General features: G+C 33.7%; 1 protein-coding gene across 1 annotated transcript; it reads left to right on the forward strand.

Annotated features, from left to right (window-relative positions):
• The first annotated feature begins 134 nt into the window (after window positions 1-134).
• On the forward strand, window positions 135-21,292 carry Cubn (Cubilin). Its single transcript, XM_018505858.1, has 53 exons — window positions 135-234; window positions 524-653; window positions 736-921; window positions 1,252-1,308; window positions 1,398-1,538; window positions 1,600-1,703; window positions 2,043-2,193; window positions 2,320-2,562; window positions 2,918-3,233; window positions 3,699-4,021; window positions 4,322-4,669; window positions 4,804-4,957; window positions 5,114-5,304; window positions 5,378-5,894; window positions 6,045-6,270; window positions 6,487-6,804; window positions 6,871-7,031; window positions 7,106-7,441; window positions 7,781-8,274; window positions 8,383-8,775; window positions 8,883-9,156; window positions 9,255-9,527; window positions 9,601-10,109; window positions 10,357-10,558; window positions 10,835-11,206; window positions 11,289-11,485; window positions 11,606-11,760; window positions 11,840-12,028; window positions 12,142-12,323; window positions 12,488-12,706; window positions 12,799-12,945; window positions 13,066-13,141; window positions 13,409-13,520; window positions 13,602-13,764; window positions 13,933-14,169; window positions 14,304-14,377; window positions 14,518-14,747; window positions 14,916-15,128; window positions 15,223-15,358; window positions 15,519-15,852; window positions 16,625-16,813; window positions 16,992-17,148; window positions 17,222-17,399; window positions 17,585-17,821; window positions 18,068-18,230; window positions 18,499-18,713; window positions 18,882-18,956; window positions 19,054-19,118; window positions 19,200-19,440; window positions 19,591-19,753; window positions 20,053-20,294; window positions 20,563-20,674; window positions 20,785-21,292. Exons 1-53 carry the CDS (start codon window positions 167-169, stop codon window positions 20,814-20,816), a joined length of 11,220 nt encoding a protein of 3,739 aa, XP_018361360.1. The 5' UTR covers window positions 135-166; the 3' UTR covers window positions 20,817-21,292.
• Window positions 21,293-21,305: the final 13 nt, after the last annotated feature.

The raw sequence follows: 21,305 nt of genomic DNA on the forward strand, positions 1-21,305 counted from the left end.
TTTCGATAAACCTCTCAAATACGCCCATTCGGAGCTGCAGACGCCCGCGATGCCGATCTCACGGATCAGTCTGTTATGACCTGTCTTTTCAGTATAAGTTGCGTGAGAATCCAATAACATATAACAGAATCATATTTAGTTTACTGAGTTTTAAGCTGCTGTTGATATGGCTTTAGCATCGATGTGGTTCCTGTTATTATACCTCAGTTTATGCGACGCATGGATGGATGAGAGGTATGTTTCTTAATTAAAATATAACATATATCATCTGCGTCCAATATTGCATTTGCATTTGTAAAATATTAAATATCGAACGAAATTGAAAAAAGTCATATATTTAATATTTTATACAACACAATCGATAAACATATTTTTTGAAAATATAAGGATCAACAGAATGCGTGATAAAAAATATTTAAGACATAATCGGATAAAAAATGCTTGATGTTAAGCTTCATTAATATTCTATAAACTTTTTTCCGCAATTAGACTTTCATATTTAAATAATTTGCTCAAAATTTAGACCTGTTTTGGAGTCACGAGATGGACATCTCATAATCTCCAGTGCGAAGGACAGAAACATAACGCTGAAGATGGTAGGGAACGGTTACATGAATGTCAACGAGATCAATCTGCTTCACGTAGCCTCAGCGGTAATGAATAAATATTTGTACATGTCCAGCAACTAAGACACAATTAGTTAAACGGATTTTATGTGTGCGTGATACTTTTCAGGCGCAAAATGCGACGCGGGTCATCGACAGGTGGCGGATGGGATATTTGGCTGAGATGGAGAATTCGCTTCACCAACTAACGACTATAGTAACTGGCAGTACAGGTTTACAGAGAAGAGTTGCTGTGCTCGAGAGAAGTATCGACATGAACAATACGATTCGCACAGGAAACAGATCACGTATACCGGTAAGAATGCGCAATATTGAATGAACAGCTTGCGATGACATATTTTTCTATATCCCAGTACCAAATTATATCAATATGCCAATAAAAAAAAACGTAAGAGTTATGTATGTTTAGAATGAAATAAGAGAGATTGTATAATAATAATGTATCTATAAATAGATCTTCAATAATTTTTATAACGTTCAGTTATTATTTATTTCTTATTAGTTTATAATTTAGCGTTTTAAATAGAGATATGAAGTTACATTAATCGTATTGCATGAAAATAAAAAAATGAATTAAATATGGAATTAAATGTATTAAGTTGTTCTTTAAATAATATCTTTTTAGAATTTTAATTCATTGGCTTTTGTCAGAAGCAGCAGCATTCGTCGTATCAACGCCCGAGTACGTAATACGTGAATCTATTTATAGTGAATGATATATACGAATAACGATCTGTACAATAAAATTAAAAATGAGTAAAATTTGTTAAGCTTAAAGCATTAGAAGACTCACTGAGAGCTATGCAAACACTACTTCGAGAGAACGAATGCCAAAGTAATCCATGTCAAAATGGTGGTACTTGTGAAGATCTCTATGATGCCTATCAATGTCATTGTCCATCAAACTGGGAGGTATGTAAGCGTAGACTTTGACGAAAATAATATTTTGTGAGAATAATTACGATTATTTCAGGGCCCAAATTGTATGACGGACGTCAACGAGTGCGCAAGATTTCTTGGTACGGATCTCGGATGTCAAAACGGAGCAACCTGTCGTAATTTGCCTGGGTCTTATCGGTATACAATATTAAATTTTATTACGTTTCTATTACAGCAAGTAGAAAAACATACTTTCGTTTAATTACTGATATTTTACAAATTTACAACTGATTTTTCAAATCTTTTTTTTAATTTAAAAAGATATGTTTTTTTTATTTAATTTGCAAAACTATAAAATATTTTGTAAAAGTAGTTTCAGTAATATTATATATATAAATTTGAGTCTAAAGTTCTATTATAAATCTCTACTTTTTTAAATAATTCTAATGAACTTCGCAAGTGGCCTTTATGGTATGATTTCTCGGATATACTGTACGGAATATGTCTGCATATACCTAATATTGTTTCGGATATTAGATGCGACTGCTTGCCGGGATGGTTTGGCCTTCATTGCACGCAGAAAACATCGATATGTAATACAGAGAATTCCGAAGCGCTTTGCGGAGAGCACGGTGTATGCGTTGCCAAAAGCGGTTCTTTACTTGGATACATATGCATTTGTGATCAAGTACGTTCTACTTTTTCTCCATAAAGTCTAGTCATAAATTATTCAGCTGAATAAGACTTACGCACAGCCTGCTTTTGTAACTTATTTATAGCAAAAGCGCTTCTTTTCTTTATCGTATCTCCTTAGGGATGGGAAAGCGACGGTACAAGCCCAGCTTGCACCAAGGATGTAGACGAATGTGCAGCAGCCCATCCACCTTGCTCCGTAAATCCACCGGTACCATGTCGTAATACTCGCGGTTCATTCACTTGCGGTGCATGCCCGCACGGCTACAGCGGCAATGGTTATTATTGCACCGACATTGACGAGTGTCTTATTAACAATGGCGGCTGCAGTATCTCGCCTTATGTACAATGCATAAACACAATGGTAATGTATTACATATTACATAGAGCATGAAGTAAAGTTATGCCCTTATCAGACTGGAGATTGAGACTGAGATTGAGATTAAATTTGAATTTGACCAATCAAAGCAAAGCTTATTAAACTTGATACTGATTTTCTTTTCTTCAGATTAATTAATTTCAAATCTCAATCTCAATTTAATACAAGTTTTACGATTGTGTAAAAAACATGTTATGGTCTTAACAATGTCTTATTATTTTTGTTTGACATAAAAATACATTTTCAATGAATAGTAAATATACGAAGATAAAATATAATGAATAGAACAACGCGTTACAATTCGCTGAGTCTTATTTTATTGCAACGATTTTAATTACAGGGTTCTAGAACGTGTGGAGCTTGTCCTCCAGGATACCGTGGCGACGGCGTGAGTTGCATTTTTGTCGGTGGTTGTGCCATCAACAACGGTGGATGCCATCCATTAGCTACCTGTACCGAGAATCCATCGCTTACAAGTTCTTACGTGCTGTGCCGTTGCCCACCGGATTACGTCGGAAATGGAATGGGACCAAACGGTTGCCAATTAGCTGATGTATCACTTAATACTGCGTGTTCTAGCAACCCCTGCGTTCATGGTACATGCGTGCCAAACGGTGCAAATGGCTTCACTTGCAGATGCAACTCGGGATACTCAGGTATGTGTATTAGGAATGAAAATGAGAGAGATAGGGGAAAATAAATTCGTGAGCCAAGTCGTGTATAAATCGTAACGCTCTAGTTCTCACACGTGACGAATAATAAGGTATAGAATAAATTTGCCCTTGAATGCACAATAATCGTAATATGAACTCTAAGTTAAAACTGAAGTTTAAATTTATACAAAAATGTTCATTCCGGAATTTTTAATTTATTCTTAACAAAAATTGAAAACTGAGAATTATACGTACTGAGAGAAAAAATGCTGCAACTACTATAATTATAATTTATAATTATTTTCGGTGCCAATTATTTTTTTATTTAAATATCAATGTAATTATTATTAACATTATAATACTAATAACTATAAAATTGAAACTCTCTTACAAATATCGAACACTTCTGTTTCAGTGCATGCGATATACACATATATTTGTATCACTGCGTTTTTTATTAATTTTTAGGACCTACATGTAGTGTACCAATCGATCCATGCTCGCCAAATCCTTGTCGAAATAGCGGAATTTGCACTGTTTTAAACGGACAAGTGACATGTCAGTGTACAACTAGCTTCACAGGAAGCAGGTGTGAAACGCAACGGCAAGCATGTGGCGGTGTGTTACGGAATCCCATGGGAACACTTCAGTTTCCCATGGGCGGTAGCACTTACCAGCATGGACTGAGTTGCGCCTGGGTATTAATAACGGAACCCTCGAAGGTTCTGAACGTCACCTTTACGTCTTTTAATCTCGAGCAGTCCGGAGACTGTAAATTTGACTTTCTACAGGTGCGATTTGCATATTTAAGAAATGCGATTAAAAAATCATATGCGATTCTTTCATTAAAAGCTTGTAAGAACTATAAGAGTTTTATAAATTCTTGTAAAATTTTTCTACGTTCATAGTATAATACTGGGATTTTTATAGTCTCTTAAAATGTATGTATTTTTTAAATCCATATTAAGGAGTTGTAGTTAGTGCTGTTTAAATGTCTATATTCTTAAATTTAAAAATGGAAAGAATTAAAATATGAAGAATAATAGAAATAAGAAAATTATTCTCTTTATAACAAGCGTATACACTTTTAGATTCATGATGGCAGAAATGCTGGTAGTCAAATGATTAATAGATTTTGCGGTCACACGTTGCCTAATGAAAATGGGACAATCATCTCGTCCCACAACACTCTCTACTTGTGGTTCCATTCGGATAACAGTATATCTCACGACGGATTTACTTTCCGTTGGAAGAGCATCGAGCCTATTTGTGGAGGTGTTTTAGAAAATAATTACGGCACAATTACGTCTCCAGGTTCACCTGGAAGATACCCTCCAAACAGAGATTGTTTCTGGTCAATCATTGTTGCTGCCTCAAAAAGAATTCAATTTCATTTTGGTCAGCTGATGCTCGAGCAGAATTGTAACGACTATCTGGAAGTAAATACTTCATTAATTATAATCTATATAAATATTTTTTATGCTATTATTAAATTTTCTAAATCATAAAATAATTATCTATGCTTTAGCATTCATTTTCCCGATTTTGATTCTATATATCTGGCGTTATATAGATTACCGGTGCAGAAGAGGAAAGTTTAGGACTTTTCTGCAATCACACTCGTCCATCGCCTCTGATTACACCGAGTTCTGAAGCGATGCTTCATTTCCATTCTGACGGTTCTAATCAAGATGCTGGCTTTCAAATTCATTATTCGATAATTGAAGGTATATTACTGACAATGAGAGACAACTTGTTTATATACGGTTTATAAGTGTATCAATTAATTACATTATTTATCTAAAACAATTGATTTAAAAATTTTATAATTTTATATAAATTGTTATATTAAATATATGGTTCAAATAATTTGCAATATTTAGGTATTCCTGGTTGTGGTGGAATTTTCACCAGTGTCACTGGACTAATCAGTTCACCAGGGCACTCATCGTCGTATCAGCCAAATATGGAATGTGAATGGAAGATACAATTGCCAGCAGGTGAACGAATCCGAGCATCATGGCTGAGATTTGATCTCGAAACTTCCACCAGTTGTCAATTTGATTTTATCGAGGTAATCTTTCCAGCTTTTATTACTAAAATATTTCACAGAAAGAAAGAAAATGTTAATCTTTGTACTTTTTCAGATTTACGATGGACCTAACACGCTTTCTCAGTTACTCGGTAGATATTGTGGCTCGGATATGCCGCCAGCGATCAAGTCAAATTCAAACAGTTTAGTTGTAGTATTCAAATCCGATTGGTCTTACGAAGGGGAAGGTTTCACACTATCGTACGAAACTTTGTGCGGCGGCGAATTCCATGCAGATACTGGAATTATCAAATCGCCCTTCTATCCGAACCCTTATCATCATTCAAGAACGTGTATTTACGAAATCATACAACCGTCTGACAAAGGAATCGTATTAACTGTAGAAGATATGGACATCGAAGGTAGAGATCAGAACTGTTATTACGATTACGTCGAAATTTTCGATGGTGATAATGAAAATGCAACGCAACTCGCCACATTATGCGGCGATGAGGAAAACATGCCCAATACTCCTTACTATTCCACGCACAATTTTATGTACATAAGGTTTACCACCGATAGCAACATCAATGGTCGAGGTTTCAAACTGAACTACACAACAATCAATCGTAGTAAGTAAGATCTCTTGCTGCGGCAAATTATAAATGTAAGGTTTGATGTACTTTGAACGTAACTGATTCATTTTACGTACAGAACAATTAAACTTTTGCGCAAAAATAGACAATAACAAAATAAACATTGACGTCATTGTTCTTATTAAGGATGTGGCGGATTGCTAAAGGAGCCAAACGGTGTGATTCAGCCTCCCCGTGAAAACGGAAGTTACTTCGACAACGAGGAGTGTATCTGGACTATTCAAGCACCGCCAGGATATATAATACAACTCAATTGGATGTCGTTCAATTTAGAATACCATAATGATTGTGCCAATGATTACGTCAAAATTTATGAAAACTATACCTCGCACGACGAAAACACAATAGCCACGTACGATTACTAATCTCTTTTATTTTCAACGATTTATTATATACACGAAGATGATATTAATGCTACAATTATTTGAATTACCAAAACACTATTAATTGTACTATTTAATTCCTATTAATTTTATACATATTGTAATACGTATTGGAATTATTTCCACATACATAATTTAACTTTTTTGTTTCAGCTTTTGTAATATATCATAATTATGCGTTTCAGATATTGTGGTAGCACTAAACCACCCGAAATTACGACGCAGGATCGTACACTTACCATAATTTTCCACACTGATGTAACTATTACAAACGAAGGATTTGTTGCTACATATATTTTCATGGATACGTCAAAGGTCTGCGGTGGTCATTATTCAAAGTCAAACGGCATTATTAGATCGCCAAATTATCCCGATTATTATCCGAACAAAAAGGATTGCGTTTGGATTATTGAAGCGCAAAACCGACACAGAATTATTCTAACAATCAATCATTTTGAATTAGAAAGACATTCATCTTGCTCATTTGATTATTTAGAAATTAGGTAACGATCCTAAATTTTGATTTTATTACTTTTTCAAATTGACATTATATATTTCTCATATTTTAGGAATGGTGGATATGACTCAGCGCCTTTAATCGGCAAATTCTGTGGCACGGACATACCTACTGAAATACCGAGTCAAGCGAATCAAATGTATATTAGATTTGTTTCGGATTTCTCGAGAACAATGCCAGGTTTTGAAATACAGTGGGATAGCACCACCCAAGGTATAAACATACAGAAAATTCTAATCACGTTCTCTATATTTTCAATTCTTATATATTTATGTATTTGTCTTCAGGATGTGGTAGCTCAATAACTGCGGTAACTGGGGATATTATATCTCCAAATTATCCTGAACCTTATGCAGCGAACGCGGATTGCTATTGGAAGATCGCTGTGGCAGCAGGTAGTTTAGTGCAGATTATAATAGTGGATCTCGATCTTGAACATCACCAGAAATGCCGATATGACTTTATCGAAATATATGAAGGCATCAATCATCTCACAAATGGAAGACGTTATTGCGGGAGCACGTATCCGAAGCTTATTCAATCCAAATCCAATCAAATGACCGTTCGATTACGTAGCGACTACAGCAATGCCGGCCGCGGTTTCCATCTGAAATACGAAACGCGTACGTATTATATTATTAATTCAAAATGTTAATTAACTTTAATCTTTACCAGTATTATCTTTAAAAGTTATAAATTAAAATTATTAAAAAAAATATGTTATATGTAGGTCAGTAGAGATTTTTACTTTTTTACTTTTAAACACATTTATAAACCTCTTTCTTATGTATTAAATATTACTCTTATTGTATGTTATTATTATATATTATTATTCTTTTTTTTTAATTTGAAACTTTTTGGTTATATTTTTCAAGAATTTGAAAATTAATGTTTATTTTTTAATTTTAATTACTTATTGTAGAACTATTTGTTATTGTTGTATTGTTATTTTTATGATACAGAATGTCAAAACAAATTACGCGGCTACTACGGTGTGATAGAGTCACCGAATTTCCCCAATAAATATGAGCACTCGACAAACTGCAGTTGGATCATTGAGGCACCAATTGGTAACACGATTAATTTGACTTTCTCGCACTTTGATCTCGAAGGAAAAATAGAACAGTCGCAGTGCACATATGACTATCTCCAAATCATGGAAGGCGACGATGACACTCCCAACAACTTGCTGGGTCTATTCTGTGGGACTATCGATCTTCCAATGAAAATTCATTCAACACAACATCAAGTGTTCGTAACGTTTGTTACAGACTCCTTTATCGCTTACAATGGTTTCAGGCTTGAATGGAAGGTGGATGGTTGCGGCGGGTATTTGACTAAACCCTATGATAGTTTCACATCGCCTGGATATCCGTCAGCTTATCCTATGAATGTTGACTGCGAATGGCTGATCGAAGTAGATTACATGCTCAGTATCGAGCTCACATTTCACGAAGTAGGTATAATTTAAAAAAGTATTTGCAAAGATTATACAAAAATTAATAGAAAAAAAGTGCTAATGTAAAGATGCTGTAATGTAAAAATGGAAACTTTTGTCCCTCAGGTTAATACTGAGAAGCGTAAAGGTTGTTTCTTTGATAAAGTCCAAATCTATGAGGGCGAAGATGCAGATGCGCCAAAACTGACTGAGCTTTGTTATTCGGAAAAGCCAGTAATATACACTAGTCATGGAAACAAAATGTTTGTCAAGTTTCACTCGGATTCAGTATACGCTAGTCGAGGATTTAATGCTAGTTATAGGACAGTTCCCATTATATGTGGTGGTAAATTTACAACAATCTCCGGCATCATTCATTCAGCCAATTATCCGCAGAATTATCCGTCTGTTGTGAATTGCGAATGGCTGTTAGAAGTCGACAACAACCATCTAGTAAATCTCACGTTTCTGGACTTTGATATTGAGAATAGTAGAAATTGTAGTGACGATTTCGTTAAGGTACGCTATAATTTTTAAATTAAATCGCTTATAAGAATATAATTTAAAGTAATTTTTTAATTAATTCTACTAACAAATGTTAACAGCCTTACCTCGTATTTTCGTAGATTTTTGATGGCTCAACGAAAAATGACCCAGTATTGGGAACTCATTGTGGCAATCAGCTACCACCGATCTACGTTTCGAGTAGTAATCAAATGTTAGTAGTCATGCAGAGCGATAGCATAATTTCAGCCAAAGGTTTCAAAGCCCAATACAGTAGAGCCTGCGGTGCTCGTATAATTGTGAAGGATCACGGTTTCCTCACACCCCCGACGGGCAATAGTGATACACATGATGAGAACACTAATTGTACATGGACATTGATAGCTGAAAATCCAGGTAATTAAACTTTATCTTAATTCATATTTCGCCCATAGATGTTTACATTTGTTTTTATTTTTTTTTAACGGTTCTACTCTTTCTGTATTTTATTGCAGGCGATCATATAACTATTACTTTTACGCATATGGAGATGGATCCAACTAATGCTTTGACCCGATATGAATCACAATATCACGACACAAGTCCTTGTTTTTGGCTCTCCCTCCAGGTATTTGAGGGTGAGAGCACAGATGGACCATCTCTAGGAAAATGGTGCAACAACGTCGCACCACCACCGATTACGAGTACCGGAAATTCACTCACACTGCGTACCGTTTTCTACGAGTTCGTAGGTCACTTTGTCGCTATGTACTCCGTCCTGAATACAGGTACACTGGATTAAAATATATAAAAGATGAACGTTTATTAAAAAATATCTTTAATTCCATTTGTATTTTTCAGCATGCGGAGGAAACTACACATCCCAACAAGGAATAATTACCTCGCCTAGTTATCCAGATAGTTATCCCCTGAACACAGAATGCCTTTGGATTCTGAATACGTCCCCCGGTAATAGGATTACTCTCATGTTCTCCGAGTTCGATGTCGAGTCGAGCGAAAATTGCGATCTGGACTATGTCGAGGTACGGGAAGACAGTGGAATAGGAAAGCTCATTAGCGTTTCTTGCGGCAAAGATGCCGCGGAAATTGCGTCTTCCAGCAAACTATGGATCAAGTTTAAGAGCGATGATTCAGGTACTGCTAAGGGTTTCAAGGCTGAATACAATATCATCGGAGGGAACGAACTGGAAGGACCTACAGGACGCATTACCTCGCCGTTGTATCCACTACCGTATAAACAACCTGCTGCGTTCTCATGGCGTATCACTGTTGAATTGGATTGGCTTGTACGTCTCGTATTCACAGATTTACACATAGAAAACTATCAACATTGTGTCTCGCATATTAATGTAAGTATCTTTACCAAAGATGTTACAAAATGTAAATAACCACAATTTATATATATAAGGATAAATATAATATAATATAATTAATGTATAAATATAGTTATGTGTATATTTAACAATATATCAACAATATATATTGTTTATACATTAAATTAATAATAAATATTGATACTTAATATAGGTTTTTGTAATCAACGAAATATTCATGTGCCATTTTAATTATTAAGCAGTTTTATCCATTTTTAATTAGATATATGATGGATATGATAATGAAGCACCACTTCTATCTGAAATATGCGGCTACACTTTGCCAGAACCAATAGATTCATCTAGCAATGTTATTTATATCACGATGACGTCAGAGTTTCTCAGACAGGGAAATTGGTTTGATCTCACATGGCTTCAAATAGACAGAAATATTTCCGAACAGACGACTAATAAGGAGATTAGATGTAAGATTCAATTTTTATACTTAATATTTTGTTGTTATAAAAAATAAATATATGTAAATAATTTTTTACAATTAACTTAATATTAATGCAAAAGCTAATTTGAACGCTATTATGTATCCATTTTGAATTAAATAACTTCTATAATATAAATGTTTGAGAACATATATCGAATGTAGTAAATAACACATATGTGAATTACGACGATGTTAAATATATATACACACACACATATACATGTATATACATTTAATTACAATTTATTTTATTTACCTGCAGTGTCGGAATGCAACAAGGAAATAGCTCTAATAAGTGACCGCAACGTTACATATTCCTTCAGTTCTCCCGGTTGGCCGACTGGCTATGCTGCCAATTTGCATTGCAATTGGGTCTTCACATCGCCACCTGGAACACATTTGGTATTGAGAATAATGACTATGGATTTGGAAGAAACTAGCAATTGCGAGGCGGATTCGGTTTCCGTTTATTCAGGAAATGCATTGACATCGACAACTGGTGCTCATTTGGAAAGTAAATTGTGCTTGGCTAACTCCAGTGCGTCTTTGATCAGCGGGAGCAATGTGATGACTGTGAAATTCGATACGGACATGTTCGTTAATAAAACTGGCTTCAACGCATATGTATATCGAGGTTACAAATATCTTATTAGTATATTAATAAAATCATAATTTTGATTGTAAATATACGTAAATGTTCTCATTGATGTTTATAGATTGTGGAGGTCAATTAAGTGGACCCAACGGCGTAATTCAATATGACAATGCTTCTTTTCCCCGGCCGATTCGCACGTGGCACTTTACCTGTGAGTGGACTGTGACAGTGAAACCCGGCAAAACTATCAAAGTTCTGATTGAGGAAATGACAATACAAAAAATGCCTGATAATACATGCGGTGATCATTATTTACTGGTTAGTACATTATATTAGTAGACTTTAGAGTCAATATAATTATAAACAAAAGAAATAATTACGAAAGAAAAAGAGAAAATTTAAAATTAAAAAAGATAATTTATATGTATATAATTTTAGTTAAAAAATGGAGAAGGAATGCTCTCGCCTTTGTTAGGCACCGGAAAGTATTGTGGTGAAGTATTACCAGCGGAATTAGAAACTACCGGAAATCGTTTTTATATTAAGGCTACGGGTGTTGGTCTTACGGGTTTTGGCTTTAAACTCACTTACAGGTGATTTTTACATAATACAATTTTTAAAATTAACATTTGTTTAATTTGCTGTAACATTAATTTACTTTCTATATTTTAGAGAAGTAAGCATGCGCTGTGGCGGCGAGTTTATCTTGACAAACAAACAGAAGAAATGGGAGATAACATCGCCCAACTATCCAAACATCCCTCCAACTTATAGCGAATGTATTTGGATAGCTACTGCTCCAGCTGGCGAAAGGCTCACTATCCATTTCTTGGATAGATTTGATTTGAGTCAGTCCGAGAAGTAAGATATGATCATTGCAGAAAAATAAAACAAATTTCTGGAAAAAATATTAAAAATATATTTTAGTTTACTAAAATATCGTTTCTATATATACTATAACAATTTCTTTTTAGTTGCGAGAGAGAGTACGTTGAAGTAAGAGATGGTGGAACCGATGGCTCGCTACTCATGGGAACATTTTGTAAAGACGTAGCACCTAGTAGTATGAGTACTAATGGCAACATGATATATGTCCACTTTTATACAGATGTGCCAGAACCTAAGAATGGTTTCAAAGCTGTAATTACTTTAGGAGGTAAGTAAAACGAATGTATTTTATATAAGTTTATTTTAATATTAAAACTGATTATAAATAGTTGACTTTTATTAAATAAAAGACATATATTTATCTTATATAATAATAATAATAATTTTATATTAAGAATAGAAACATTTCATAAAGTATACGTATTTGTACAGAGGTTTGTGGTGGAATTTTGCGTGCTACCAAAGGCACTATTAAATCTCCGAATTATCCGCATTCGTATCCTACAAACATAAACTGCACGTGGTTGATAGTAGCGCCGACGGATCATAACTTGAAATTAGAATTCCGCGATTTACAGCTTCCTGGCTTACGTGCATGCCGTTTCACTGATAACGTTAAAATTGGAGAAAAGCTTGTAGAAAATAATACCTGTAAGTAATGACTGGCAACGATTGATTAAATAGATTTGGATATAAGCTTTTTCATTATTATGACGTGACTGAATGAAAATATTTTTCCATAGTTTCAATAATTGGTTCTTATTGCGGTCTTCGTAAACCGGACGTAATCGAAACATCATCAAACGAAGTGTATGTGTATTTCCAGAGCAATAACTTATCGTTCATTAGTTATAAAGGCTTCAATCTAAACTTCACTGCTAGCCAAGAAAGTTAGTAAAACAAAATTATATTTAAATATATCTTATTGCGCATCATAATTTGCACGTTATTTATATAGTTCTGAATTATATATTAAAAATATTTTAATTATATATTATCTATTTGTACAGCGTGCGGCGGTTCAATAACCGCACTAAATGGAATAATTAAATCACCTGGATATCCTAATCCACGCACAAGATCAAGGTAAATTTTTTTAAACAAAATTTTTAAACAATTAGTAGAATATTTTATTTATTGAATATGTATTATAAACAATAACGTATCAGTAATGATATTTAAGTTATTTTAATATTTAAATATAAAAATTATAAATTAATTAATTATTTAAGTGAGCATGATAATAATACATATATTTTTTTGTATATTTAAAATTGGAAAGATATTTATACAATCTTCACCTAAATATTGATAATATTTAAATAAAAATTATACGAATTAATGATACCATAGATATTGTGATTGGCGAATTACGTTACCGATGGATTATCAAGTTGTGGTGAATATTATGGATATAGACGTTGTTAACGATCCTGGACCGTCACACGTGGGGTATGCACTCACAGTAAGTAATGCCACGTCAATAAGATATAAACAATATTTATTCCGGCAAAGGAATACATAATGAAATTCTCCTTTCCTGCAGTTTTATAACGATTTCCGCTTTAAATCGAGGATTAGGATCTTGGGACAAGGGAGAACAAATACAGAAGAGATAAGAAGTTCCAGTAATACTATGATTATCAGCTATTGGTCCTCCGCTGGACATCGAGGTTTCAAGCTTCGATATAGGGCTGAGGCTCCGGCTCGTAAGTTTCAAGAGCTACCATCGTCATTTTCATATCCATGTACTTTATGTAACAATGCAATTTAAATAGAAATACATTTTCAAACTATATTTAATTTAGTATATCAACTTTTATTTAGTTAGATAAAACGTACAACGAAAAAAAGATTTTAATTAATTTTTATCGCAGCTTGTGGTGGAAGTTTGAGAGCAATTGGAGGCAATATAACAGGTCCTACGAGTCCACCTTTTAATCAATCTTCATATGTTTGCAACTTGAAATTGGAACCACCCGAAAATATGATCAGTTCTATTGGGGACACTCGCTTGACATTGACAATAAAAGTCACCGGTATTTTGGGCGGACCTGAACATTCTCAAATTATTAGAAGAAGTTGCATTTATCCTCAATATATTGAAATTCATGGTAAAATAAAAAACACTAACATCATTCGTTATTCTTGCTCATAGATAGCAATTATTAGAAACAATACATAAAAGTCAATTAATATCTATTATAAATCTTGGATAAATAAAATATTAATGTTAAATATTGCGTAGGTATTGGAATGATTTGTGGAAATGTAACAGAACCGAGATATTTGAGAAGTCCGAAATTAATAAACGAATTGACGGTAATATATTCTTAATATTTATCTTATCACTTATATGTATATACATATGAATAAATAGTTTCAAGAATCTCTACGTAAATTAAAATTATTTGCATTTAGTATCAAATGTAAAAAAATAATTTTATTATTTCAACTTTTAGATAATGAATGGTACTTATGGAAAACGTATGGATTTCAATTTACAATATCAATGGCAACCTTGTGGTGGTATTTTGCGAGAATCAAGATACACCATCAGATCACCAACGAATATTTCCTATCCAATAAATTGCGTTTGGCATGTAGATTATCCTGAAGGAGAAACGATCAAACTCTCTTTCAAAAAACTTGAGCTTGAAAGTAACTGTAACACGAATTACCTTATTATCAAGTAAGATACTTTTTGCTCAAACTAGAAGTTGTAAAGTTTACACAAAAATATTATTAAACATCAAGAGCCGCTTTGACTGGCCTTCTTCATTCATTTGTGTTAAAGATATTTTATATTATATATCAAATCATTTTTTATTTAATGTGTATATTTATCGTTCATCATCAGGAATGGCGGAGCGACAGCACCACAGATCGCAAAGTACTGTCTTCATACCACAAGTGAACTTCAAAAATATAACATTAATAGTATATCGAATGAGTTATGGATAGAATATTTTGCATCTGGGGGTACAGGCAGCTTCGAGTTTGATGTAATGGTTGCTAGTACAGGTTGCGGTGGAGCTTTACGTGGTCGCAGTCGCGAAATCGCATCTCCCGAGTAATTACCGTTTTCCTAAGACAATAGAAACTATAATAACACAATTTTAAAAAAAGGATGATTTATTATAGATGATTTATTTCTGCAATTTCAGATTCCCTAAACAATATCCCAACAACGGCGAATGTACATGGGAAATAATAGGTGAAAATGGCTATCACTTAGGTTTAACTTTCGTCGATCGGTTCAGCTTGGAAACTAGTCCTAATTGCGAGAAAGATTATGTGCAGGTCTGATCATATTATTATACTTATGATAAACATTAAATATTTATTCAAATCAATTCGCTTTGCAATTTATTTTATTCACTACAATAATATTCACGCAATGACACGAAAAATGTGAATATAGAGAACGTTGTAAATTAAAAAAATAATAATAACGCTACAGGTATTTGATTGGATCGGAGAAGAAGGAAGTTATAACAATGGTGAATGGAAGAGTCTCGGAAAAGTTTGCGGCAGGAATACACCTGCGCCCTTTAACTCGACATCGAATCGCATGAAGGTGATTTTCCATTCGAATGAGGCAATACAATCGGACGGTTTTCATGCCATCTGGAGTGAGAATTGCGGCGGTGTTTTTGAAGCAACCGAGCAAGTTAATATCATTCAATCGCCATCGTATCCAAACTTCTATCCACCTAGCATTTCCTGTAATTACACCATTGTTGCGCCAAATGATGACATTGTCGTCGAGTTTACTGATTTCCAGCTCGAACGCGGTAAGTCTTAATAGTCATCACTATCTTTTCAGATCCTGTGGAATACTATGGTTTTTTTATGATTATTATATCTCCATGGAACTTTTAAAAAGTTTTAATGTTCGCTGTATATTATATACAGGGCGTACACGATAAACTTCCGTTACTTTTAAGAAATAAAAATGAACACACATATATATATATATATATATGTATGTATATATACTTCTAACTTTTTTATTGTAACGAACAACTAGAAAAGTTTTTTACAAAAAATTGTCAAACTCCCACATGTTATCAAACTCTCACATGAGCGCCTTTTAGTGGTACGAAGAATATATCGAGTTTTCGGTATTTCACTTCGCCAGATGCGCTGCAGCATGTCGTTAGTCATTGTAACAATAGCGACCGCGATTCGGTTGCATAAGGCATTCATGTTTGGCACTTTGGTGGAGAAAACTATATCTTTGATATACCTCTAGAAAAAGAAATTCAAAGGAGCGATATCAGGGGAATTTGTGGTCAGGGAATGAAACTTTTTCGTTCGATCCAAATACAAACTTAAGCGTATGTGACAACAAACAAAAAGAAATCTATGTTACCTGATTTTTAAGGCAATATTAAAATCCTGGAGATTCATAGTGTATACCCTGCAAGCATAATGTAATGCCAGATTTTTTCATAAAATTACGACAATATATGTTCATGACATAAATTAATTTTATTATCTCTAAAGCTTCAAAATAAAGAATACAATAAAAATTACAAAATTAACAAGAATTACTTTTAACAGCTCGTGGAGATTGTCGTTTTGACAATGTCACTACCATATCGGAAAGTATGTATATGATAGAGGCGGTAGAAACTTATTGCGGTAATAGCAAACCACCACTTTTAAGATCCATGTCACGAATAGAGATTATCTTCATGACGGACAAATATGTGCAGCGGAGCGGTTTTCAGTTTAAATATTTCCTCAATAGTAAGTCTCTCCGAAGTTTCTTGTATATTAATGACAATTACGAAAATTAAAATATAAACAATGATTTAATTGTTAGAAAATATGATAAAAAATACAGATTTGATATATTGAGGAAAATTATAAGACAATTAGAGAAAAAAAAAATAAAAAAACATAATGAAACCGTTGTAACTAACAGGATGTGGTGGTATTATCACCAAACCCACTGAGCTTAAGCCTTTGATGCATGGAGAAGAATACTTTGGACGTATGAATTGCACTTGGGTCATTAAAGCGCCTCAAGGCAAGAGTGTACTTGTGCGCTTCGAGAAGTTCATTCTAGAGTTCAGCACAAAGTAAGCTTTTCACAAATTTATATCAGTCAGTTTCTATTAAAAATTTTATTAAACTTTTATCATCAATTTGCAGTTGTTATTTTGATAACGTCGCCGTTTATGAAGGTGATTTTGTTAATCCGAATAAACGAACTGCTCTGGTTTGCGGTAACTTGACTGGTAATTTACCAACATTTAAATCCGAGTCTAATTCCATGGTCGTTAACTTTAATGCCGACAGTTCAGGGCATTTTGAAGGTTTTACAGCCAAGGTACAAAGTCTGTTATACTGAATGTCATTCCGAAGTTATATTTGATTTAATAATAACAGCATCCTTTTCGTATAATCATCTGCTGTCTCTTTTGCAATTCACTTTATTGACATATTTTCAATTAAATTAAAAATTATAACTATAATTATAACTATAATAATAATAATAATAATGAGCTTTTTTAGGTGCTATTCACGACAAGTCCAGCTGACGGTTGCGGAGGATTAGTCAATTTAACTTCGATTCAATCTAAATCGTTCAGAACTCAACAGGAAGCAACTTATCGACCATTCGAAGAATGCCACTGGACTGTAGTGACATCCTTAGCCAAAAGTATATTGTTTACAATTAATAGCATTGATATCAAGAACTCAATTAATAATATTACTCAACGTGATAAATGCAGCGGTGATTATCTCGAGGTAAATATTTGCGTCTACGTCTGGTACTTTTAGAAATGCTGATAATAAGATTGTATTATACTTTAATGTTTACTTACTTTTTCTTGTAACATTATATTTGTAAAGTAACAATTGACTGTATCTGACTTTAATACATATATATATATAATATTGCAAGAAAAAAAATATGCAGAAAATATTAGTTCAATAAAATTACGATTATATTAACATATATTATAAGAATAACGTACCTTTTTTTGTTCTCAGGTTCGAGATGGCGGTGGACCTTATGCCGACCTTATTGGTCAATTTTGCGGTAATTCAGTGCCATATCCTATGGTATCTACTTCAAACAATTTGTGGATTAGATTTTATACTGACGGTGTTACTGAAGGTGCCGGTGCAACAGCCACATTAAATACTGTCGATTGTAAGAAATTTTATACTTACTTCATCAATTGTCCTAACATCAGTATATTCTATAAAACAAAATGTACCTGAATGTATCTGTTTTTACGATAAATTTTAGTTGTATATCTACAAATTCATGTCTCTTTTTTATTAAAATTTTTGTTAAACACTTTTAACAAATTTAAAACATAAATGTAACAAAGATAAAACTTTCTTGAATTTTTATTTAAATTTTACTTTATCAATGTTCTTTCTTTGATAACTTTTCTTATGTGACTTTCTTGCAGCATTGTGCAGCTTAAGTACTCGAGTAGTAAGCGAAAGAATTCATGTAATTACTTCGCCGGATTATCCAAACACTCATTTAGCTGGAACACTATGTCGTTGGACTTTGCAATTTGCCGATAACTACAGCGATAGAATGCGAATCCGATTTATAGATTTTGATTTGGCGGATTCTGACAAGTGTGAAGATGAGTATTTAGAAATTACTGAGGAAAAGGTAAATACTGATATAAATAATATTTACTATTAATATTATATTAAAATAATTATTCTAATGGTTGATGATAATAATATCATTTTAAAAATATAATTACTCTTAATATTAAAAAATAAATATTTCTACAAATAATAAAAGATTAAACTGTTATCTTTTTTTAACAAACAGAGATATATAAATGAAGGATTCGGGACAAACTTTATTTATAGTGGCAAAAGAAGCCGCCCAATTACCGTCGAGATGGTAAGTTTTCTGTATTAGGAACTAATGCGTTTCATTTTGCTAGTAATCCACATTTATATTAAATACATAAAATATCTTATTTTATGTTATCTTTTAGGGTAGCCGGTTAGCTTTCGCCTCATACAGATATTGTGGCAGCGAATTACCACACGATTATTACAGGTACCTAAACTTATCTCTATTAGTTCATTACAACGATTTTTAAGAGTAGAATTATTTCAAATTGAATATTCTTTCTTACAGTTACAGTGACAAGGTCAAAATAACATTTAGATCAATGTCCAACAATCATAAAGGCTTTAAGTTGGAATACAGTACAGCGAATTGCGATCGAAATTACACGAGCGAGCAGGGACGAATCCTCCATAATGGATTTACAAGCTGCTGGATCACAATCACCGTTCCAGCAAATCGTACCATTTCTTTGTACTTCAATCATTTTAGCATTTACGATCCAGAGCAGTGTACGCTCAACGCGCTGCAAGTACGTTCCTTTACACTTGCTAAGGAAATCGCGTTTGAGAGAGGATATCGAAATGATTCAATTTCCTACTTTGAAAACCCGAGTGACGTAAAACGTGTATTAATACGCGTTGTAAGTTCAAGTTTCTAAATAGATTTATATATCTCACAGGTACACGAGGGTGACTCAAGTGGACCGCTTATAACGACGCTGTGCAGCACGGCAATGCCAAGCCCGATTTTCAGTTCTGGCAACAAACTCACTTTGCACTCCTGGACCGAGAGCGCCAGCTCTTATCAAAGTTATGACATCATTTACACGACCACGGATGCAGGTAGGACGCGTTCGTGGCAGCGTGCACAAGTCCTCTCTCATTGCATCCGATTAATGTACGCTACCAGATGCGGAGAAATTATAACGCGCAGGAGATGATTTACGACACTGCGGCGCCTCGAGATACGCGCCATGTGAAATGTTGCGGTTTATTTTCGCGGGAGACCGCACGAAAATCCGATTGCGATCTCGCGGCATTGCTTCAAACACCGTGCGAGTTATAACACAAACGAAATGTACACGCAGATCGGCCCGCAGCGTCGTTTTCATATAAAACATCTCAAAATCGAAATTGCGCAGGTCGAGGTTGCGGCGGTCGTATATTCAATTACGGTGGCAGATTCACCTCGCCATTGTATCCCCGTACGTATCGCAACAATACCGTATGCACTTGGGACGTGAGCGTACCGCAAGGCTTTAAGATCATTCTTCAATTCCTTGTCTTCGACATCGGCACGAAGAAGAACTGCCACAACAATTATCTCGAAGTTTACGATGTCGTCCCTAGCGGAGAACTTTTACATAGCACATATTGCGGCGAAGTAAGTGATTTCGTAAAATAATACATTTTCAAATATCGCTATCAATAGATTCTACAATTAAAAGAACTGATCAGAGAATTTTTTTATGAGAATCTGTATAATAACTATGATTTTTAATTTTTCTTTAAATTATATTTTAAATGTTTCTTAAAATCTCATTTTCATAAGATATACAATTAAACATATTTTTACAATATATTTAGTTACATAATATAAAATTAAATATATTTTAATTATGCAAATATAATTAAAGATATTTTTTGTATAGGATGATCCAGCGAGACTCGAGGCTGATACCAATCGAGTTCTTGTTAAATATTTTTCAACAGTGAACAATATTGGATCAGGATGGGTAATTGTATTCATGGCACAATCAACTGGTAAGCATAAGCGTTCGCCTTTGCACGATGAGATATTTAAATTCTTTTATGGAAACCACAAGTCACACAGATATGAGATAAAAGATAATAGTTACGAATTACGTTTTCAGTGCATCCCATCGACATAATAGACAATTATTAAGGGAGACATCAAGACTGCAAAAAGTAATGTTTTTAAATTTAGTGGGAGATATTCTAAAATTTATGTGTAATTTACTATAGATATACGAAATCAATAAATTTGCCCGCTATAGAAAGTATTATGTTAAAAATCTTCATAATATAATATTATCATTAATATATGAATGTTATTATTTTGTTCGATGCTACACAATCTTCATCATTCATAGATCGTATATCTGGATATGCCCTTCCTTGTAGACAGAGATAGTAAATGACAGATTGTATTTTCTATCCTTCATTGTACAAAGTGTACGATGAACATGCTCGAACAAGACATGTTCTCTGACGTACAAGACATGTTTAACAGTTTCAAATGTGTCATGCAATGTCATTTTAATCTATAGATTATAAATCAATAAATTTAGCAAAAATGATAAGACAATGTGATGTTTATTGGAGCAAAAATGACAATTTTTCCTTTCATTTACAAGTACTTAACGGTATTATG

The sequence above is a fragment of the Trachymyrmex cornetzi genome, unplaced genomic scaffold (assembly GCF_001594075.2).
Source record: "Trachymyrmex cornetzi isolate Tcor2-1 unplaced genomic scaffold, Tcor1.1 scaffold217, whole genome shotgun sequence".
Taxonomy (NCBI): Eukaryota; Metazoa; Arthropoda; class Insecta; order Hymenoptera; family Formicidae; genus Trachymyrmex; species Trachymyrmex cornetzi.